Source organism: Polyergus mexicanus, unplaced genomic scaffold, assembly GCF_030449975.1.
Source record: "Polyergus mexicanus isolate NDT 795.1 unplaced genomic scaffold, iyPolMexi1.0 SCAF_3, whole genome shotgun sequence".
NCBI classification, from domain to species: domain Eukaryota; kingdom Metazoa; phylum Arthropoda; class Insecta; order Hymenoptera; family Formicidae; genus Polyergus; species Polyergus mexicanus.
In genome coordinates, this window is record NW_027223323.1 from 3111135 (window position 1) to 3131146 (window position 20012).

Here is a 20012-nt window from a genome sequence, read left to right on the forward strand (position 1 = left end):
TGTCATTTCTACAGGTGCAGGTAGAGACGAGCCGAGCGGGTGACGTTCGCGGACGGTTGGAGTTCCTAGTCGTAGAAGGAGGAACGAAAGAATCGCGATCGGTCCATGCGAGAAAAGAAGAGCAGGCCAGCCAGAGAAAGAAAAAGAGAGAGAGAGAGAGAGAGAGAGAGAGAGAGAGAGAGAGAGAGAGAGAGCGAAGGGGGTGGGGGAATAGGTTGATTGTGAGAGACAGAATTTACCCGCTTGATAACGACACGGTGGATCATGTAGGTGAGGCGACCGTAGTCGTATGTGTGTAAGAAGATCTTTTACCATCGTGGATCTCTCTCTCTCTCTCTTTCTTATACGATCGGTTTCTCGGGGGCGCAAAGTGGGGATCCTCCAACGGGCACAGAACATGGCTTGCTCTCTGTTGCGCTTAAGCATGTCAGTTGCGGAAGAATATCGCTCGTTTTCGGACGCGAATCTATATTACGGGAGGAATCACATCGACTTGCGGCCGCGAAGCGATCGGTAATCGGTGGTCCAATTTGTTTTTCTTTTTTTTAAAGACCTTTGCCGCCATTTATTTCGACTTGATCGACGTGTCTGCTTCGGATTAGTAGATGACTTTGTGAATTTTTCACACGATTTATGTCTAACATTGTGTGATGATAAAATTTTAATATATATATATATATATAAAAATATACATATATATATACGATATACAGATATGCAGATATATAGAAAATATATATATGATTATTATAATCATTGAGGAAAATATGGTTCAAATTAAAAATACAGTTGTATTTTCAAAGTTTCTTTATATTTATAATAAAGCCACAGTTACACAAATATTATTCCGATAACGTTGTTTCAATATCTATAATCCGATAATATCGTCTAGCATTCAGTTTGAAATTGTTGTGCAAACATATTACCTATATATATAACGTATTGTCTTCAGTCCGATTCAAGGTTTAATTTCTTCCATCGCCATCGTCGTTCATTGAGCATTCTCGTAGGATAAATTAACGAGCCGCACGCGCCACACAGCCGCAGTCATTCCCGGATCTCACGGCGTAGGTGTTGCCCGGATGCGTCCGAAACATGGAGAACACGTGATCGCGATAGAGTGACGGGAACGGTGCAAGAGAAAGAGTAGATTCCGTGCGCGAGGAACCAACCCGAAAACGATTTTGTGCGGCACGTGAGGAGCGATGCTAAGGGTCGCGAGGACGACAAAGTCATATCGAAATTACCGTGCGACTTGTGATTGAGGTCAACTGAGTACCGAGACTCAGAGCCACTGGGTGCTGCTTAGGTGCTTTGCCAGTTGCGGGCGGTCACGACGACGACGACGACGACGACTAGGTCGAAGATGAAGAACAACTCGAGTAACTCGAACCACGAGAAGAACGGGCCGGAGAACCTAAAGTTGCTACGGGTACCGACAACGCCGTCCACGGGATCGTCGTCGCCCACGACGCCCAAGGGCCTCGAGGATGTCTTCAGAGACCTGCCGATCACCGACGACACCTCGTGCGGCATTTGGTGTTTCAGGGGACGGATCCTGCAGAAGTTCGCCAACAAGAAAGCGTACGTCTTTCTCTACGGTGTCCTCGGCTGCATATTCTCCGCCAGTTACGCCTATTTCAACGGCACCATCACCACCATCGAGAAGAGATTTAAAATACCCTCCAAAACGACTGGTACGTATTATACATCATTTTGTCTTAAACATATTAAGTATGATAAGTTTAATTTATAAACATACTTAAAAAAAGGATAAATTAATCAAATATAAAATTAAATATTTTAGAAATATCATTCTTGAATACTATTATATTATCACGATGATAAATTTAATTTATGACATATTGGAAAATTGACAAATTTATCAAAACATTTTACTGGCATTATTCTTATATAAATATTGTAAAAATAATTTTCTTTTTATAAATTATGAATATTTTGCGAGGGTAGTAGATGAAAATTGAAATAGAACAAGAATGCTTATCTTGGATCTTTTGTGAACGATAAATGTACTACGACATACAATATTATACATATACAGCTAATCACTTTTGATTTAAGACCTTTCCCGATTAAAACACAATCTTTTCACTGAAATTAAATTTAAAATTCGTTAAGAGTAGTATAGAATTGAATTGATCGTACACGTGACGGTATCACGCGGATACCGTTAAACAAGTCGCTATGCAATTTTCGACCATCGCGTGGACGAGGGGAATCTAAAAATTTATCGTATATCCGTAATATATTATCTGCTAAACATACGCTCGCTTCTTCTCATCACACAGGTCTCATCACAGTGGGTAACGACATCTCGCAGCTTCTCGTATCCATCGTTCTGTCGTATTACGCAGGAAGGGGTCACAGGCCTCGATGGATCGCTTTCGGTATTTACACCGTAAGTTTTACCACACTCTTCGATGTTTGCGATTAGTTTGTGATGTACCCCGTAACATTCGCGCGCGTCATGCATACCGATCGCATGGCGGAAAGAAATAAAAGTCACCTGTCGACACACGCCCCGAGGAACTGAGCCAGTATAGACGTCATAACTCACCGATTGGTCGGTTCTTAATTAAATTAGGAAGCGTTAGAATCGTAGTTACGCTCATTCATGCCTCTTGCCATCGTACTCTCGTCGTCGTACGCTTAGCTAAGCGCTCCATTCTTCGGATAGTAAAAAGGCCCTTGCACGAAGCGCGCGGATCTCTATATATCGAGCTGATCTATTTATCATATTGCGATATTTAAAGTATAATAAATGATAAAAAAATAATAATCAAAATGAGAAGAATGAATTTAAAGATTAATAAATGTAGGTTTATGTATAATATAAACTCGAATAATTTCTTTAAAAATATTTAACTTAACTTTATTATTAGACGCAAATCGTTCCTTAAAATAATCAAGTATTAAAATCATGTTATTAAAATATTATTGAAATTTGTTTATTTCATTAGGTTGTACTTTTCTGTTGTCTAACGATGCTGCCGCACTTTCTCTACGGGCCTGGTGAGGACGCCTTGTCGCTGACCAAAGAATACAGGGCGAAACAAGGTACACTAAACTCGAGCGTGATTTTCGACAAACATCGAAAATCTCTATGTATGGGAAAGGAGAATCGCGGAATGGAATGCAAAGCCGAAGACGGAAACTTTGCGCCGCAGGTGCTCCTCTTCGTAGCCCAGCTGGTATCCGGAGTGGGTGGCTCCCTTTATTACACTCTCGGCGTGTCCTACATGGACGATAACATACAGAAATCGAAGACGCCGGCGCTGATCAGTTTCTCGTACTTTCTAAGAATGCTGGGACCTGCCATCGGTTATGGGCTGGCCTCGTTCTCTCTGAAGTTTTACATCAGTCCGACTTTAACTCCCACTATCACGATGCAAGATCCGAGGTATGTAGAGAATTGAGCTATATAATATAATAAATTATTTGTGTCGTAAAAACATGATTTTCGTTTATTTAAAAAGATATATTTTTTTGACGCGATTAACGTAATCTCGTGATATTCAAGGTGGCTAGGCGCCTGGTGGCTAGGATGGATTATTTTGGCAATCCTCCTCTTCATTTTCGCGAGCATAATCGCTCTCTTCCCGAAGACTTTGCCGCGAGCAGCAGCTCGCAAGATCTTTGCTTTGCAACGCAACAAATCGGGCAACAGTATCAAGCAGGAGGGCGAGCAAGAGTCGGAGTTACCAACGTCAATCTCGGATATGATGAGCACATTTAAACGGTTGCTGACAAACACGACGTTCATGTGCAACAATCTGGCGACGGTCTTCTATTTTATGGGCTACATGCCCTACTGGATCTTCATGCCTAAGTACATTGAAACTCAGTATAAACAGTCGGCGTCCGTTTCGTCGTTGATCACTGGCACGGTCGGCCTGGTATTCAGCGCCTTCGGGATCTTGCTCTCTGGCCTGATCATCTCCAAATACAAGCCGAAGGCTAGATATCTGGCGGCGTGGAACGTCATGATCGGCATTATATCGATACTGGGGATGATCTCGTACGCCTTCCTCGGTTGCTCGGCGAACGACAACCAGATCGCCATTCAGCCAAACGGCATCTTGAAGACTCATCTACCCTGCAACGAACAGTGCCACTGCGACTATGTCACCTATAATCCCGTGTGCTCCGAATACGGGCAAACATTTATATCTGCGTGTCACGCCGGCTGTCGCGGCGTCAAGGTTCGATATCGTTCTGTGTGCAATCTCGCTGCGTAGGAAAATCTCGCCTCGGGGAAGAAATCGGGGCTATGAAAAAAATAGGAAAATTTTCTTGCAATTTTTAAATTACTAGCAAAACCTCTAGAGACGAGATTTCCTATGACATAAATGGATCTTTTATATAGGAGCATATTAAATTTATATGTATCCCTTCCATAGCTTCAGAGTAACGGCAGCAAAGTTTATACGGACTGCAGCTGTGTGAAACCGAAGTTGACACGCTCGCTAGCGCATTCATTTGCCAACGTCACCTTTCCATTTTCCACTGAGCTTCCATTTGATACGACTAAACCCACCGTGGAAACTCTGGGAACTGCAGTTCCGGGTTCGTGTCCGGTCGACTGCATGCAGAAGTTTTACATCTTTTTGGCGGTGGTGTGTCTTCTGAAATTCAGCGGCGCAACCGGAAGAGCGTCGAATTTTCTAGTTTCCGTAAGATGCGTCGAGGAAAAGGACAAGACGGTTGCCATGGGCTTTGGATTAACGATAATGAGCCTCTTCGCCTTCATACCGTCGCCTATTTTGTTTGGATTTATATTGGGTTAGTGATAAAAACTTCATTTGTACGCCCGCAATAATAACTAACATTGACGGAGACAGATCCCATGGCACGTTATCAAATGACAAATACGAAGATAAAAAAAAAAATTCTCTCTATTTTTTTTTCAGTAGCGTATTGTGAAATTTTTTATTAATTCAGATCACTGTTAGCATATCGCAAATATATCTTCTTATTTCTATTTACGGATTGATTAATATTTTATCTTTCACAGACAAGACCTGTCTCGTATGGGGTAAAACGTGTTCAGGGACAGGCAATTGCTGGCTGTATAACGGCGAGGCGTTGAGGTACTTGCTAAATTTTACCGCAGCCAGTGAGTGTCTTATAAAACGATCAAGAGATATAATAATTATTTTATTCGAGCATCGTTACAATCTCCCCTTTGCCGTTCCAGGTTTCGTAACACTCGGCACGTTATTCGACGTAGGTGTCTGGTATTTCGTCAAAGGCGTAAAGATCTTTGACGAGGAGATCGAATTGGAGGATATAGCCGAAGAGCCGGGTGAGACACTTTGAAAAACGGTTATTGATAATCAAACTCATCCCTTTCGGGGCGTGCGAAGAAAAGCTTTGATCGAATATCTTCAAGCAGGATCGAACGAAGATGGCGAAGCAAGCGAGAATCGACAAATAAAGACTCTACAAGTACCTTAAGCACCTCCTTAGATATTTAAAGCTCATAGCAACCTAGATAGAATCGATCATCTATGGTGTTCGCAGGAGAGAAGCGATCACCGATCTTTTTAACAAATTCAGATTGCGGTTGATTTTATCGTAAACGTTGTACAACGGGTATGAATCCATAATTTGTTGTAAGTAAGATATGGACTTTTGGTTTGGATTCATTTATTTCAATGGAAAATGACTTGAAATGATTCGATATATATCGCTTACGCTGTCAATGATGAAATTAATGATTCACGTTAGCGTGAATCATCTATAAAGTGAAGTAATTGTACATATAACGGTTGTACATTGGATTAGTAAATTAGTAAAAGACACTGTAATTTATCTCTACTCGCGATAAAAAAAAATACGTATCTATCCGCTTCAGGTCACGTGTGTATGTGCGTACATGTGTGTGTTACCTCCGTTTGAAATATAAATTTCTCGGAGTACAATTTCATAAGGAATTTTAATCTATGTGTAAAATGTTACAATAAAACAACAAAAAGTTATTATTAACAGGCAAACGAAATAATTCATAAAATTGAGAAATACAATAAGTTTTAATTAATAAATATTTAAAAGAACAATCTCTCACATTTTAATAGATATATCATTATATAGATGCGTATATTTTGTTTTACGAAGAATATAAAATATGCCATAAAACACAAAGCAAAAATTTTATTAACTGATTCTATTTTTATTCTTTATTAAAAACATTTAGACTTACAGATGAAAATGAATATTCGTCAATGGCAGAATGTCAATTCTAAATATATATGATAATTACGATGATTTACGATTAATGTTCAATAATTAAAGAAAAAGAACACATTGTTTTTACACCGCGACAAATATTTCACCTATTTAAATCGAATTACCAAATTGAATCGGATATTTTCTATAGTTTTAAATGCGATAAATGCCAGAGATAGTATTACATGCACACTTGTTGTTCCGAATCGTTAGATACGGAAATCTCTTATTTCTCTGGTACGTATAAATTTGTCGCATATGATAGCACTTTATTCTATTAATAGATTATTTATTCGTTTATAAATATTTGCGGAATCACACGTCACTGTCATATGTGTCACGCGTTATCATCGCGTAAAAATGATCACGCGTAATTTCACAAGTCGGTCTGATACGTTGGTTTGCTTCCCTCACTTTTCGGGCTGGGCGTCGCGTGTCTCTCCAAACGCAGGTCAGAATTCTTGTTCTGCACATCCGGCAAGCTGCCGAAGCCCGAAGAGGATCGTCCTCGAGAGGAGGACGACCTGCCAGGAACCATAGCTACTAGCGGTATACCCATCTTGTTTTCCGGTCGATTCCTCACGTCCTCCGCCGACTTCACCGATAACCGATCTTCGTTCAGAGTTTCCTGACTCACGTTCTGCTCATATCGATCGATCAACGACTTGACGTCCTTCGAGTGCATCGTGTCGCCCGAGTTGCCCTTTCCTTCCGGAAATGGATCCACTATCGGTATGCCAACTTCGTTGAAGTCGCCCTGTTTGGACGCGTTGCTCTCTTGACCCTTCTTCGAGAACTCGAAGCTACCTGTTTTCGAGGAACCGTCCTGATAACCGTTCGACTTTCTAAATCGAGAATTCCTGGCCCGTAACGAATCCTCGTAGTGATCGGGATTCGGGAACCAGCGTTTTATAGACGAATTTTTCGACGAAGAGGGATCGTTCTCGTCGTAATCTTTGCTCGAAACACGCTTCCTCGATCTTGGCCTAGTGCTGCCGAGATCACTCTCGACATCGGAGTCGAGTTCCAGCGGCGCGTAAGCGACCCGCGGACTCGATCCTTTCTTACTCTCGTCACTCGAACTGTCCAGCTGCTCGTCCTCGGAGTCGAGATTTCGAATCGTCGATCGCGAATTATGATTTGTCGGGGGATTCGAGCCTGTCGATCGGCGATCGCCCTGGCCCAACGGGCCATACTTCAATGGTACGCTCTGTTGCGTTTTTTCATCCTCCTTCGATGGATTATCTTCCGACACACTTGTTTCCGGTGGTATCCTTGATTCCGGTTCGATAACAACTTCCACCTGTCTTGTTGTGTCATCTGCGAATATTATTTTAATTTTAAAAGAAAAATGATTATAGTATTTCTTTAAATTATTTTATTTTTATGAAAAGAATATTTACTATTATTTCTTATTTCTTGTATTGTTTCCTGTTGTTCAGTTATTGCTGATTGTTCGATTAGTTCTTGCAGTACATTTTCTTGATTCTCTTTACTTTCAATTTCCTCGTATAGCTGTAAATTCTTACATAGAAACCAAAGGATAATTTTGAACAAAAAACACAGAGATAAGAATAGGATCGTCAAGTAGCACAAATAGTCGCCGAGATTTTCACTATTGTGTAAATGACAGATCGCTCTTTGATTACCCCAATATCGGCAGGCCTCACGTGAGACGAATTCATAAAGAATCTTGCCGGGAAGGTAAACGAAAATCGCGATCCACGTCATCGAAAAACCTATGCTGATGGCCTTGTCTTGCTTGTAGACGGATCTTATATTGATCAATAAGTCTCCTACAAAAGTGGAAGCGACTAGCGCATACGCCAACAAAGTTCCAAACTAAAAGAAAGAAAAGTCTTTGAATCGCGATTGATTTAGATATCTTATATGTTATGTTAGATATCTTATATATCTTATTGTAAGAAGAAATTTCGCGTAAAATATATAATATATTAAATATTAATTTTCAATAAAAAAATATAAGCACAATTACTTCAAAAAGCATCCAGCCAGCCTGACATTTAATGGATTCGCATGGACCGTCCTTCGCTTGATCTTTACTCCATCCTGTCATTTCCTCCACACAGCTACAACCACTGTAAATCTTGACGTTGTCGACATAAATGATTGACGTGCAGCCGGCATAACAAGGACTGTAGTATGTAAATTTTCCCGAGCCCTCGCAAATCGGTCGAAAATCGGAATCTTTTGAACAACGGCAATTTTTGTTGCAGTATTTCAACAATCCATTGCTATACGAAAATATAAGTCAATTAGATTTGTGTAATCTATTTGTATAAATTACCGAATTAATATTACAAAATGTCATAGAATAAAATATAACACGTTGCTTTTTTATAATTATTATTGTTGTTAAGCGTAAAATGATGGATGCTAATTCTAAACTAGACTTACGAGCCTTTGTCCAAACCAACGACAGGCGGTTTATCACAGGTGGCAAAAATCAGCGACACGATAATCGCTACTGTTAAAATTATGATGACAAGACTGTAACTAATAATAAACTTTGGCCGCGGCTTTGCTTTGGCTAATACTAAACCACTGATGATTACAATCAGGCCAATCAGAACGGGTTTCATGATAGCTAGAATCAAACGTGAAATATTACATTTGTCTCACATGATTTGCAGTAAATCATAAGAGGAATTATCCTAGTTATATAACGTTACATTTTAAACATTTAATTTTATAAAATAAACTTTTTATTTCTTTTTATTCTTTATTTCTGTCTGTACTAAATATTAATCATTAATTATTTATTATTTCATTACAAAATTTCGTAACGTCTTATTCAAGCTGATATCGATATAATTCGTCACGTTGAGAGATTCTGTATTTTATCTTTATACATATTAAGAGAGGCGTTAATTAATCTTACTGATGACTAGTCTAGATGACAGAGGATCGCTAAATCCAAGGAGCATTCCTGTCGGTCTTGGTATGTGAAATCTGGATTCCAAGAAAATATCCTCGTGCATTATAAAATTTAATAGCGCTATCGCACAGAATATCATCGCCAGGATGTTGCATATCAGAATCCTATTAGTAACCAATCTGCAAAATGACGGCCAAAAATCGGGACTACCCACTTTCTGAGTGTTCGTTCGGTGAGGTGCTCGATTATTTATCGAAGTTCGATGAAAAAGTGAGGCTGCGGCTTGCTCGACAACCTAAAATAGAGTAAATATAATTATAAAATAAGCCAAATACTTTTTATAAGAAAATGCAATTAATATATAATCGTAATATTATAACGTATAATACAAGAGAGAGAAGCTTGTATTAACTCTTATAATTTTTATATCACACAGTTTTATGTAATGCCAATTATAATATTTACCACTGAGGGTAATCTTCGGGGGAACCACGAGAGTAACAAACCAGGAATCGCTAATAATACAGATAAGATCGGAAATCCCAGCCACCATGCTCCGATTTGATCCTGATATGATTTTATGATATCAAAATTTTCCGCATCTATCCTAAATAAATCGATAGGTCAAAAAATAAATATGCATTTTTTCTGTACATTATAGTTTATAATTAATTTATAAGCACGTTTGATTTTGAAGAATTTTGAGGCACACATTACAATAATAATTATTTATTTATTCAAAAATATGTCAAAGTACTTACCGAAGACATCCCCAGCCCAGAAAATATCCGAAAACTACACCGATAATTTTTACAGCAACAATTACACCGATGAAAGCAGTCACGTGCTTCATTTTTGTATTATCGTCCAAATAGGAAATTCCCAGGGCATAGTATGATATATTTGCTGCCCCAGTTATAATTGATACTAAAATCAGAATGACCATAGTAAAATAGCAAGGTTCATCCTCCTCTACGATAATCCTGGACAATCCGGAAGTGCATAATTCTGGACTGTCATCTGTCATAAAAAGAAAAATTCAAGATATACCTTTAAAGAAATTACTTTTTACTCGCTTATAGATTAAATGCTAGACGATTTAAATGCAAGGTAATTTATATGAAATATTAAGGCTAATGAAAAGTTATATATTAATGTAAGAAAATATATAATTATAATAAGAAATATTCTATTTTAGAGTTTTACATTCCGGGCACACTGACCGGCATATAATGACATGTGAGTGACATTTTGCGTTTCTTCAATCACGCGAACGCGATGTGTTAAATGGGGTATTATCAGAATGAAGAGCGAGACGCTCTGTAAAAGAGTTAAAGCTCCTATCCATGAAGCTCTGTGTATTCTATCGCCCCAGTACGCTACTACTAATCCAAGGATAAAAGGCGTCAATTCAGCTACGACAAGAATCCAATCTGAAAAAGATAAGTGTTATTTAGAAAATTATAAATATTCAAATGCAGTATCAAAAGTTATTTATTTAAATAACGGGCAAATTTAGAAATATTTACTAGCACCATAAATTTATAGTTTGTGAAAAAAAAAATAACGTAACATGTAAATAAAGAATACATAATATTTAAAACGCATTGCGGTTTGCATAAAAGTATTTTATAAAATTTAATAATACTATTTTATACTTTTTAATAAAAATATCGTTACAATTTCGCGATTATGGTAAAGATCGAAGGAAATGACAATGACAACGTTTCATCGCTTTATAAATACGCACCCATTGAATAAGGATCGATTTGAAATCTTCTAGCTATCGTCGATCCTGTCACGCGAAAATAAGCATACGACGCGGCCTGCATCACGCCAATCCAGCAAATCAATCCCACGAAGAGTTTTCGCGTCGCAAATTTCGCCAACTTTGGACATTGCATCTGACCGCAACCGCAATCGATTGACTGGCTGGGTATTGGATTGGCCGGTCCTGACAAACCGCCCTCCACTTCCGATCCACTTCTTATCACTTCCGGAAAACGGACAGTCATTTTTTCCCGAAGTGATGCACCTATTAATTAAAGCAAAATATATTAAAGTCTCGTGTCGTCCTCCACGTGCAGTTTTCCATTCAGTTAAGTATTTTACTAAAGAATAATATGACTTTTTCTAAAGATAATATACTCTCTATTACTCGTATTAAGTTTTACGTTACGATACGTAATCATTATATATTTATAATATTAAAAAAGTAAAACGGCGTAAAAAAAAAAGGTATGAATAACATGTGTCTGATATCGACTTATGTGTCATTATGAGTCACTCTGTGTTATTAGAATCGTAGAAGCTTCAATATATCGAATCCTTAATAAAAAATAAAATAATAACAAAACTACATATTCATGATAATTATTTAAAGGATAAATAAAATTACGAGAGATGAAGTATCGCAAAGATTGCACTATAAAAAGATATTATCTACTTACGTTTATTCAGATTTTCTCCGCTCTAGTATACTTTTCGGCGATACGAGAATCGCATTCATCGATCCCGTGGCGTTAATATTTCATTCGCAGGGCACATTCACATGATAACAATATCTTCCGTAAAATTTCATTCTTCGAGAGAAGCTCGTCTTCCGCCTTTTTAGCTCTCGCGTTGCTAGAGCTAGAAATGTTAGCGTTATAATGCACAGGCGCGGCACTACTCGACAACGAATACGGGCGTTATCTTCTTAACAGATATGCCGCCGAGATATCTTCCGATAAAGTTACAGTATGTAATACATACGTACCGGGATATAGGGATAGCGTTACCGACACCAATATATCGTACGAAAGTGTGCGCCGGTTCGACTTGGCGCTGTTCGCATTGAATGCAAAATGGATAATCATAAGCTTTTGCTCTTTATCACAATACCGTCGATATTCGAATTGGAAACGAGTGCAACTGAATTTATCTTGACACTTGTTTTTGTTCAATGATCAATTTGGCGACAGATTAATCCCTTCAATCAGACGATATGATTCCTTTAAAAATGTGTACGTTATTTCAAATATTTATACTACAATATTATTATCGACACGGCTTAAAATGTACAGTTTAATAATGTGTTTTGATTAGAAAGAGAGATCTCTCTTAAGTTTAAGTTTATATAAGAACTTATTTTTCTTAGAAAGAATATATAATTTTTTTATATAAATTCTGTGATACTTTCTATTGAATGCATATAATATTTTTGTACTCTGGATATTTTTGATAGTCAAATGTTAATTGAACTTGAGGATTATTTGATAAGATATTTAAAAATTAATTGATTGTGAAGAGAATTGAAATTAAAAGTATAGATCCTGCGTGCTTCGTATATAGTTCTAAATTTTAAAATTAAACACAAGATAAATAATAATATACGTTAAAATAGCTAATCAAAAAACTCGTTGATATGAAATTCCTCCTTCTTACAACTCGATTGAATTATTTCCGCCAAACTGGAGCTCTCTAGGAATGTTTCTAGAAATGACGAATTTCATATTCGACGATACGCGAGAGCCGATCAAATATAGCTAGAGGTCCAATTACGAGTACTCCGGCGAGGCCTAGCCGGCTTTTCTAACGCCGAGGAAGGAGTTAGCAGCCTTAAGCACACTTAAGTCGGCGCCATAAGAAAATGACGAATGCCAATTAGCATATGAAAAGCTCTCCCTCCCCGTTATCGTCGAGCTAGCTACGCTAGTTCCTCGGCACGCTTGGCAGGGCGATCACGTTTTTGAATATTAAGGGCGGGATTACGCCGAGGGCTTAACGCGCGAAATTTAGTCCGGCGAGGCCAAGAAACGAGAAAAAATTACCCTTAAGACCCTCCGCGACGGACACCCGGTCGAAGCGGAATCGGTCCTAGAGATGATGACGGAGGAGTGAGGGGGGAGGGAAGAGGAAACGCGGGATGCGCGCGAATCTTTCAGCTTCCTGTCGGGAGACGTGAGAGTTATCATCCCCTTAAATGTCGACAATCTCCGGGATTACGATTTAGTGACGATCATTAACACGTTCATTCGTCAAACGGCGACAGCTATAGCGCGATTTTGAGAAAAGCTTGCGATCATTTACGGTACTCTTACTGCACAAATATGTAAGTAAAACGATTATTATTTGATTGTTTCAAATCAACTGACATGTGTTTGAAACACATAAAATTCAAATAAAAAAAGAAAATTTAATGAATTATTTATATCATATGTTTTACAAATTATTGCGTTTTAAACTATTTATAATCTTTTTTTATTAATTTTACTTTGTAAATTTTTTTTATGTTGAACGCTTTTATTTATATTTATATATATTTTATATTATATTAGATACTTATTGATAGGATATATATATATATATATATATGTATAGGCATCAAAAATCTATGCAATGATGTGAATGCCCCAATAATAATTAATCTAACAACTGATTAATAAGAAAAAAAGAGGAAAATTTAATATATGTAGATATATGTTTCTGTACACAATGTATACATGTGAGTGTATGTCTGTAAATAGCTAGACATGAAATATATACATATATGTATATCTCTGTAGGAAGACGCAACCTTTCCATTAGCAGAGTAAGTGACCAGTGCTCGCCTTTTCTTTGATGTCAGTTAATTTACTAATAACATCGCTTCACGATCGCCGCTCGCCCTCTAAATATTTGTACCGCCAATATATCGACTTGGTTTCATGTAATTAAGCTCCATTATTATTTGAGCGCGACATGGCTGGGAAAAAGTCCTTTTGCAAGACCGTATTATATTAGTCGCGTAGAATTTTATTTTCTTCGATTTCGTAAAAAAAAAACAAAAAAAACGTCCGGTTATTACTCATTTATCGAAACAGAGACAAACATGAGTACTACCTTCGTGATTTCCTTCAACCTGCAGTCATTCAACTCACCATTGTAAGGATAATATCCTTACAGACCTCCTCGAGGAATCTTTTCGTTTTCTTGAACAAGCATAATCCTGGACGATTAACGAGCGATAGAAAACGTATCCTTACATAAAAGAAAATGAAAATCTCGATCAATCTTCCCTGATGCGAAATGATATGGAAAGATGACGAGACAAGAGAGAAAAAGAGAGAAAGGGTAGGGATGGGGGAGGGGGGGGGAGAAAGGTTCGGCGATCTTAGCAGAGGATTACGTAGAATTAAGTCCAGGACAGGGGCGTGCCCCCGTAACACTTAATTTTTCCCTCGATTTTTTAATCTCCCAGTAAATATCGCCCGCCCCCTCCGTTCTATCTTCCTCCCTTCCCCCCCCTCCCCCTTCTTCACCTTTCTCTCGCTCTGCCCTCGTTGTCGTAGCTACCCTTATTCGCCTTTCGCGTTCTCTTACCGTCGTCAAAGGAGAACCCATTTAAAAACCTCATCAATGCTTAAGCCCCCGCGCTACCATAGGAACTAATCCCTCCTATTTTAACGCAGGACGAAGAAGAAGAAAGAGAAAAAGAGAGATAGACGGAAGGAAGAAAAGAGAAGGGAGAGGGCGCTTTTAAAAGTAAGACTCCGCCTTTATTAGTAGATACAACAGTTTTATTTCCACCGAAAAAGGGGCAAAGGAAGAAGGAAGAAGAAGAAGATTTCGCTTCATATTTTTTCTTCCTTGTCTTTCGATATTTCGATCTCCGTTTACTCTGCTCCTCTCTCCTTCTCTCTGTCTACCGTCTGTCTGCCTTGGTTCTGGTTTGTTCTACTAATGTGGAACGTATACGCGAAGCTCCCAATTCTACAGACACGTCTAATTGGCTGCTTCTATCAACTCCGAAAGCTAGTAACATTCCGTTTTTCTTGTCTTTTTTTTAAAACGTCATTGAAATCGTCATCTTATTTCTCATCGCTGCACTCCATGATCTCATTGTTTCAGCCAAAATTTCTTTCAAATTTATTTTCTCCTTTTTTTGCGAAATCAAAATGAAATGCTGACCGATAAATAAATTTCATTCACTTTAAATGTCAAAACGATCCGATTATTTATCTGTGATAATTGTAAAAAAATATTTTTTTATCTATGTCACTCAAAAATTAAATTTGCCAAAATTATATCGATGTTAATTTAGCTTTAAACAATGAAAAGTCACTTTATAAATTTTCTTTGTCCGCGGGTAAAGCCATTATTCGCGAACGAATCGTAACTCGTTGATGTTGATCGTGCGTACGAAGCGCTGCCCGACGACGCGACTGTAATACGCTTTAAACTGTTAATAGAGCGCGTTGAAGGGTGTTTGCTCGCGGTTGGATCTCGAGTGTTGGGCTAACATTCATGATGAAATTAATCTGGACCGGACGGACGAACGGGGTGACATCGATAAAAAGCTCGGTGGCTTTCGCATGAACAGTCCGTCGCGTAGGGTTTGTCTCCTCTTCGTCGACCTTTGCGATCCATTCGGTATAACGATCGTTACGCGTTTCTCGAGATTGGATAAGTGATTAACGTCGATATAATAATTTATTTAAAATTACTCATATAAAAGAGATTTGATATCATAAGAATGCAATTATTAAAAGTTTTATATAAACTGATAATTCTCTTATTTATTTAGCCATTTTTTTGTATACTATTTCTATTTTCCGTAGTTTAACAATTTTTTTAAATTAATGTTTGTATATATATATATATATATATATTTAAAAAATTAATAAAATAATCTATATATTATAGCTCCTATCTTATTAACAATATTAAAATGTTACATTAAAACTCATTATTTTGATGTCGAAATTTTTACAAAAATCTGATTCAACAACTTATATGATATACTATTCAAATAGTAACCTAATCACATTTCGCAATTGCATACCCGATTATTCTCCAATAGGATTATTACTAATTACGGCTACTATGTTGCAAGAGAACGCCACTAAGTAGCGGTCGCGCAATAACCTCCGATCTTAATAGACGATAATGGTTTTGCGCGAATTATTCATTAGCTAATAACCGCAATAACAATAGCGCGATCTTTACGTTTCTTCGTCATTGTTTTAGTCTCTCGTTCGTGGGAAATGAGGAGAACGGCTGAGGTTTCCACTGTGAAAGCGCCGTCGAGATAACAGACTTGGTCGTAAGAAGAGCGTGGGTGGTATGGGGTGAGAAGAGGATGGGAAAAGGGGATGGACGCTTAACATTACAATGGCCACTCAAAGTTGCCGCGACCCCAACTCTACCCACCGATGCAAAGCGCCGTCGCGATTCGGGATTAGAAGTCTTTTATGAATCGCAGATCTTGATGAATCGTTCCTTTCGCGTCGCGATCGTCTTTACGACTTCTAAGATTTCTACGTGCAAGTTTACTTTGAGACATTATTAATAAAAGTCGCGGCATATTTTTTTAGATACGATCCGCTATACGAAGAGTATTATTTGTATTGATCATCTTTTCATTGATTGCATAAATGCAAAATCACTGCGCAAGCTAATTTTCTGCACTTATATATCAATCGGAAAAAATTTTTTATATAAAATATTTTTATATTTTATACAGATGTATTTTAGAAGATTTACAAAAAAATTATCTATCTCTTATACCTACGTATTTTTTAACTAGAAATAGTGTCTGTAATAAAATCATATCACAACAGATGAACTGAATTTTGAATAATTATTATTGTATCATATATTGTATTTTTACATACTTTTATTTTCATTATAAAAACATTGTTGACATATCAGTAACAAATATGTTTCATTTTTAAATTATATATCGTGATTAATCCTCGTTTTCTTTATACGAAGAATTATTGCAAATCTTGTTTGCAAAAAATACTCGGAAACATTCGACGTATGACGTATGGTGAATTTACAACAGAGAGCGTAAAAAAATATTTTCTTTTCTTTCATATAATGTATTTTAAAAACTTTTGAGATAAAGGGACAAATACGAAAGGACTTTTTTCGGAAGATCTTACGCATTCCAGCATCTTCTCTTCGCTCTAGGAATAACCGCTCTTTCGCAAAATATCCACCGTGAATCGAAAGCGCGATGATGGGTAGAAAGGGATTGCATGGATGGGGTAGGCAGTCGGAGTTTCCTTCTCTCTGCGGGTTTTTCAAATAGAAATAAGAGTTTTAAGAATCAACATACGCGTCGCGGCGGTGTACGCAGATCAAAAGGCGAGCCGTCGATAATTGGTAGAAATCTTTTCGCCCAACTCTACCTCCCCTTTCCCCCTTCTTCCGAAGATTTCTCCGGTCTCCCATCCGATCTCAAATCGCCCCTCCTGCGCCTTCGTTTGAGGATTCTGCACATTTCACGGTGGCCGCGACGGGGAAACATGGATGGCATATTTATTTTGTCTCCTTGAAGCTCAACGCGATTCTCGACTACGAGCAGAAGGGATGAACGGGGACGTCAGCAATGAGATTGAGGGTGGTTCCCACCCGTGCGGTCTCACGCAGCGAGAAGGTGGCGGTGCCGGATGTCTTTGCCTTATGCTACAATTTTATTTATTTATCTTGAAAGACGAAACTCGCGAAACGATACAGAAGTCAGTGGAAGAAGAAACTTTTTCTACAGAAAATTGTTGGATCGAGTTTATTTATCGAGCCTGTTTATTTTTAGAAATTCGAACGAGGTAATTCACGCTCGTTATCAATTATACATTTTATCAAAGCATTATGTTGTATAAGAATACGTCAACGCTATCTTAAAACTTTTTAAGAAATCAGACGTAATTATAATCTAATAAAATATTCTTATATTGTTTTCAGGGATGGTACTCTGAGGATTAAGTTTCAAAACTAGGAAAAGGACTACCGAATCTCATTAATAATATACGGCTCTTCTCGGTATTCGCGTAAAGTTTGCTCCGTACAACTTAGCATATTACTGCCCCGAACTGTTCGTGTAAAGTTCGCATAAAACTTTATCTTCATATTGTTCCGAAAGTTCTCTCTCCTTACGTTATACTATGTATTATTTCAGATTAACACGCGAGAAATACCTACGCTGCCAATATATCGATGAAGAATTATTGAAGGAACGCTTGCGTGAATAAAAATGCCTCCTGTAAGGGATTAAGAAAAATCTCCTTAATTTTGGGACATAGATTCGCAAGAAAAGAATGGGACGGACGCAGGAAGGGGTTAACTTCTAATTGTTTTGTTAAATGACGCGCGAGTAAGAATCCCTCCGAGGACTTAAGCCCCAAAGCGAGCGCCAGAGCAGTGGTTTCAGTTCATTTCGCGTTCTCTCTTTTACTTCCGCGTCCGTTCTCCGCGTCCCGTCCTGTCCTTCTTATTCCCCGTCGTTCCTCCAACTCACCTCTCCTCCGTGGCCTCACCGCCGCCTTAATTCTTAGCTTTATTCTCTCCTAAGACTCTCTCTTAATTTCTTATTTCTCCCTTCACCGATCCCACCCCCGTTCTATATCCTACCTTTCGCAATTTATATCCGAGGAGGAAGAGAGTCAGGTCGCGCAGCGGAGAGAGAGAGAGAGAAAGGTCACTGAATGCCGGGCTTAAACAGACAATGCTTCGCTTTCAAACGGCAGCTTCGAAGATCTTTCTTTCGCATTAGATACTTTAATTCTTTAAACGTGTCCTGCCGCGAGGCGAGCGATACCCTTCCTCGTTACGAACGTCCTTTTAAAACTCCGCTCCGATGAGCTCGCGGTATTAATTTTGTTCCGCGATGTTTTTCTGCGGTTTCGTAATTGAAGTGGCAGACGAATGAAGAAACTGCGTTGTCTCTCTTTCTCTTTCTCTCACTCTCTCTCTCTCTCTCTCTCTCTCTCTCTTTCTCTTGAAGTTTGCATACGCTTCATAAACTATTATTTTTTAACGTAAATTTTAATTGCATAAATTGACACTGTCCCTTTTCTCTTTATTCTTGCTATCATAATTATATTAGATAGATAATTATAATTATATCATATCTAGAAGTATTTTTATCTCGAGGATATTGTGGATCATCGAGATTTTTTTAATATATGAAATATTTCCAATTCCACGCATGTAAAGATACATTGAGTTGTATAAACAAACGGACGGCGGCATAATATCGCGAACATCAATTCTGCTCTAGTATGAAAACTCTGACAACAATGACAGAGCTGGGCGACTACAACATTATTACTGTAACGACTACGAAGCAACTGTAACATCCGAGGCTTACCAGAAGGACGTTAGCAGGCGGCAACTATCGAGTAACTGTCAAATGTTTGCATGTATGTAGGTAGGTAACACGTCAATTATCAAACCCTTCGCATACGTTAACGTAGTTTTGATCTTGTAGACCATATGCGACAATATGTGACACGCGTTGTCCATTGAACATCTCGCATCGCGAAACTGTCATCGGATGGATCGTGAAAGACCGTGGCAAGAGGATCAATCTGTGCTCGTTTCTCAAAAATAAGTCATTTTTGCGTATATTTGTTTATAACTTTGATACGTCGTTGTGTATCCTTCGAAATCTCGTCGAAAACCGAGAAAATAGACATTTTCTGGAATATCAATCGAGTATCGTAGAGTATGCGGCCGCCACCATAAACCGCCATAATTATTCGATACCCCTTGACACACCTAATTGGACAAGTTCGCCGGGAAATGCTAACCGGAAGTGAATAAGAGCGCGGAACGAGGGAGAAGGGGGAAGAGCGTGGAAGAGATAGCCGTCGATTTTACTGACCATCTACGAGCCAACTATCGGCTGGTAATGGCCACTTTGAGGGCCCGCCATAAGCTTTCCCAAAGAGACGAACCCTTGCTCTAAGTGGTCTTACGCCGACGTTTCGACGAGGTAGATACTTACTTTGCCTATCCGCAATATGACCTTTTATCCTCCTTCCTCCATATCTGTCTGTTCTCCACTCTACGTAATCGAGCGGATATCAATCGTTCGCCTCACCCAAGGAAACCA

At 38.4% G+C, this 20012-nt stretch overlaps 2 protein-coding genes across 8 annotated transcripts; one reads left to right on the forward strand and one right to left on the reverse strand.

Annotated features, from left to right (window-relative positions):
• Nucleotides 1–212: 212 nt before the first annotated feature.
• On the forward strand, nucleotides 213–6139 carry Oatp58dc (Organic anion transporting polypeptide 58Dc). 7 transcript variants are annotated; one of them, XM_070292555.1, is made up of 8 exons: nucleotides 213–270; nucleotides 1011–1697; nucleotides 2310–2419; nucleotides 2982–3421; nucleotides 3542–4223; nucleotides 4422–4803; nucleotides 5036–5137; nucleotides 5219–6139. In XM_070292555.1, exons 2-8 carry the CDS (start codon nucleotides 1367–1369, stop codon nucleotides 5338–5340), a joined length of 2169 nt encoding a protein of 722 aa, XP_070148656.1. In that variant the 5' UTR covers nucleotides 213–270; nucleotides 1011–1366; the 3' UTR covers nucleotides 5341–6139. The 7 variants fall into 7 exon arrangements, with proteins under 7 accessions (XP_070148656.1, XP_070148654.1, XP_070148650.1 ...); XM_070292553.1 differs by lacking the exon at nucleotides 213–270 and adding an exon at nucleotides 425–513; XM_070292549.1 differs by lacking the exon at nucleotides 213–270 and adding an exon at nucleotides 433–645 and having other exon boundaries at nucleotides 953–1697.
• Nucleotides 6140–6254: 115 nt separating this feature from the next.
• On the reverse strand, nucleotides 6255–11797 carry LOC138931860 (solute carrier organic anion transporter family member 2A1). Its single transcript, XM_070293051.1, has 10 exons — nucleotides 11599–11797; nucleotides 10899–11183; nucleotides 10372–10581; nucleotides 9910–10168; nucleotides 9614–9755; nucleotides 9152–9443; nucleotides 8668–8857; nucleotides 8246–8504; nucleotides 7653–8091; nucleotides 6255–7569 (listed from the first exon to the last, which is right to left on the reverse strand). The coding sequence occupies exons 2-10, from the start codon at nucleotides 11161–11163 to the stop codon at nucleotides 6626–6628; spliced, it is 3000 nt and encodes a 999-aa protein (XP_070149152.1). The 5' UTR covers nucleotides 11164–11183; nucleotides 11599–11797; the 3' UTR covers nucleotides 6255–6625.
• Nucleotides 11798–20012: the final 8215 nt, after the last annotated feature.

Excerpts from the sequence above, each read along its gene's own strand:
- Oatp58dc (XM_070292555.1), top strand. The coding sequence starts at position 1,367 with ATGAAGAACAACTCGAGTAACTCGAACCACGAGAAGAACGGGCCGGAG. Across the intron at positions 2,420-2,981 it reads TCGCTTTCGGTATTTACACC|GTTGTACTTTTCTGTTGTCT; the intron begins GTAAGTTTTACC and ends TTATTTCATTAG. Across the intron at positions 5,138-5,218 it reads GCTAAATTTTACCGCAGCCA|GTTTCGTAACACTCGGCACG; the intron begins GTGAGTGTCTTA and ends TTGCCGTTCCAG.
- LOC138931860 (XM_070293051.1), bottom strand. The coding sequence starts at position 11,163 with ATGACTGTCCGTTTTCCGGAAGTGATAAGAAGTGGATCGGAAGTGGAG. Across the intron at positions 8,505-8,667 it reads GTTGGTTTGGACAAAGGCTC|CAATGGATTGTTGAAATACT; the intron begins GTAAGTCTAGTT and ends ATTTTCGTATAG. Across the intron at positions 8,092-8,245 it reads CTGGCTGGATGCTTTTTGAA|TTTGGAACTTTGTTGGCGTA; the intron begins GTAATTGTGCTT and ends TCTTTCTTTTAG.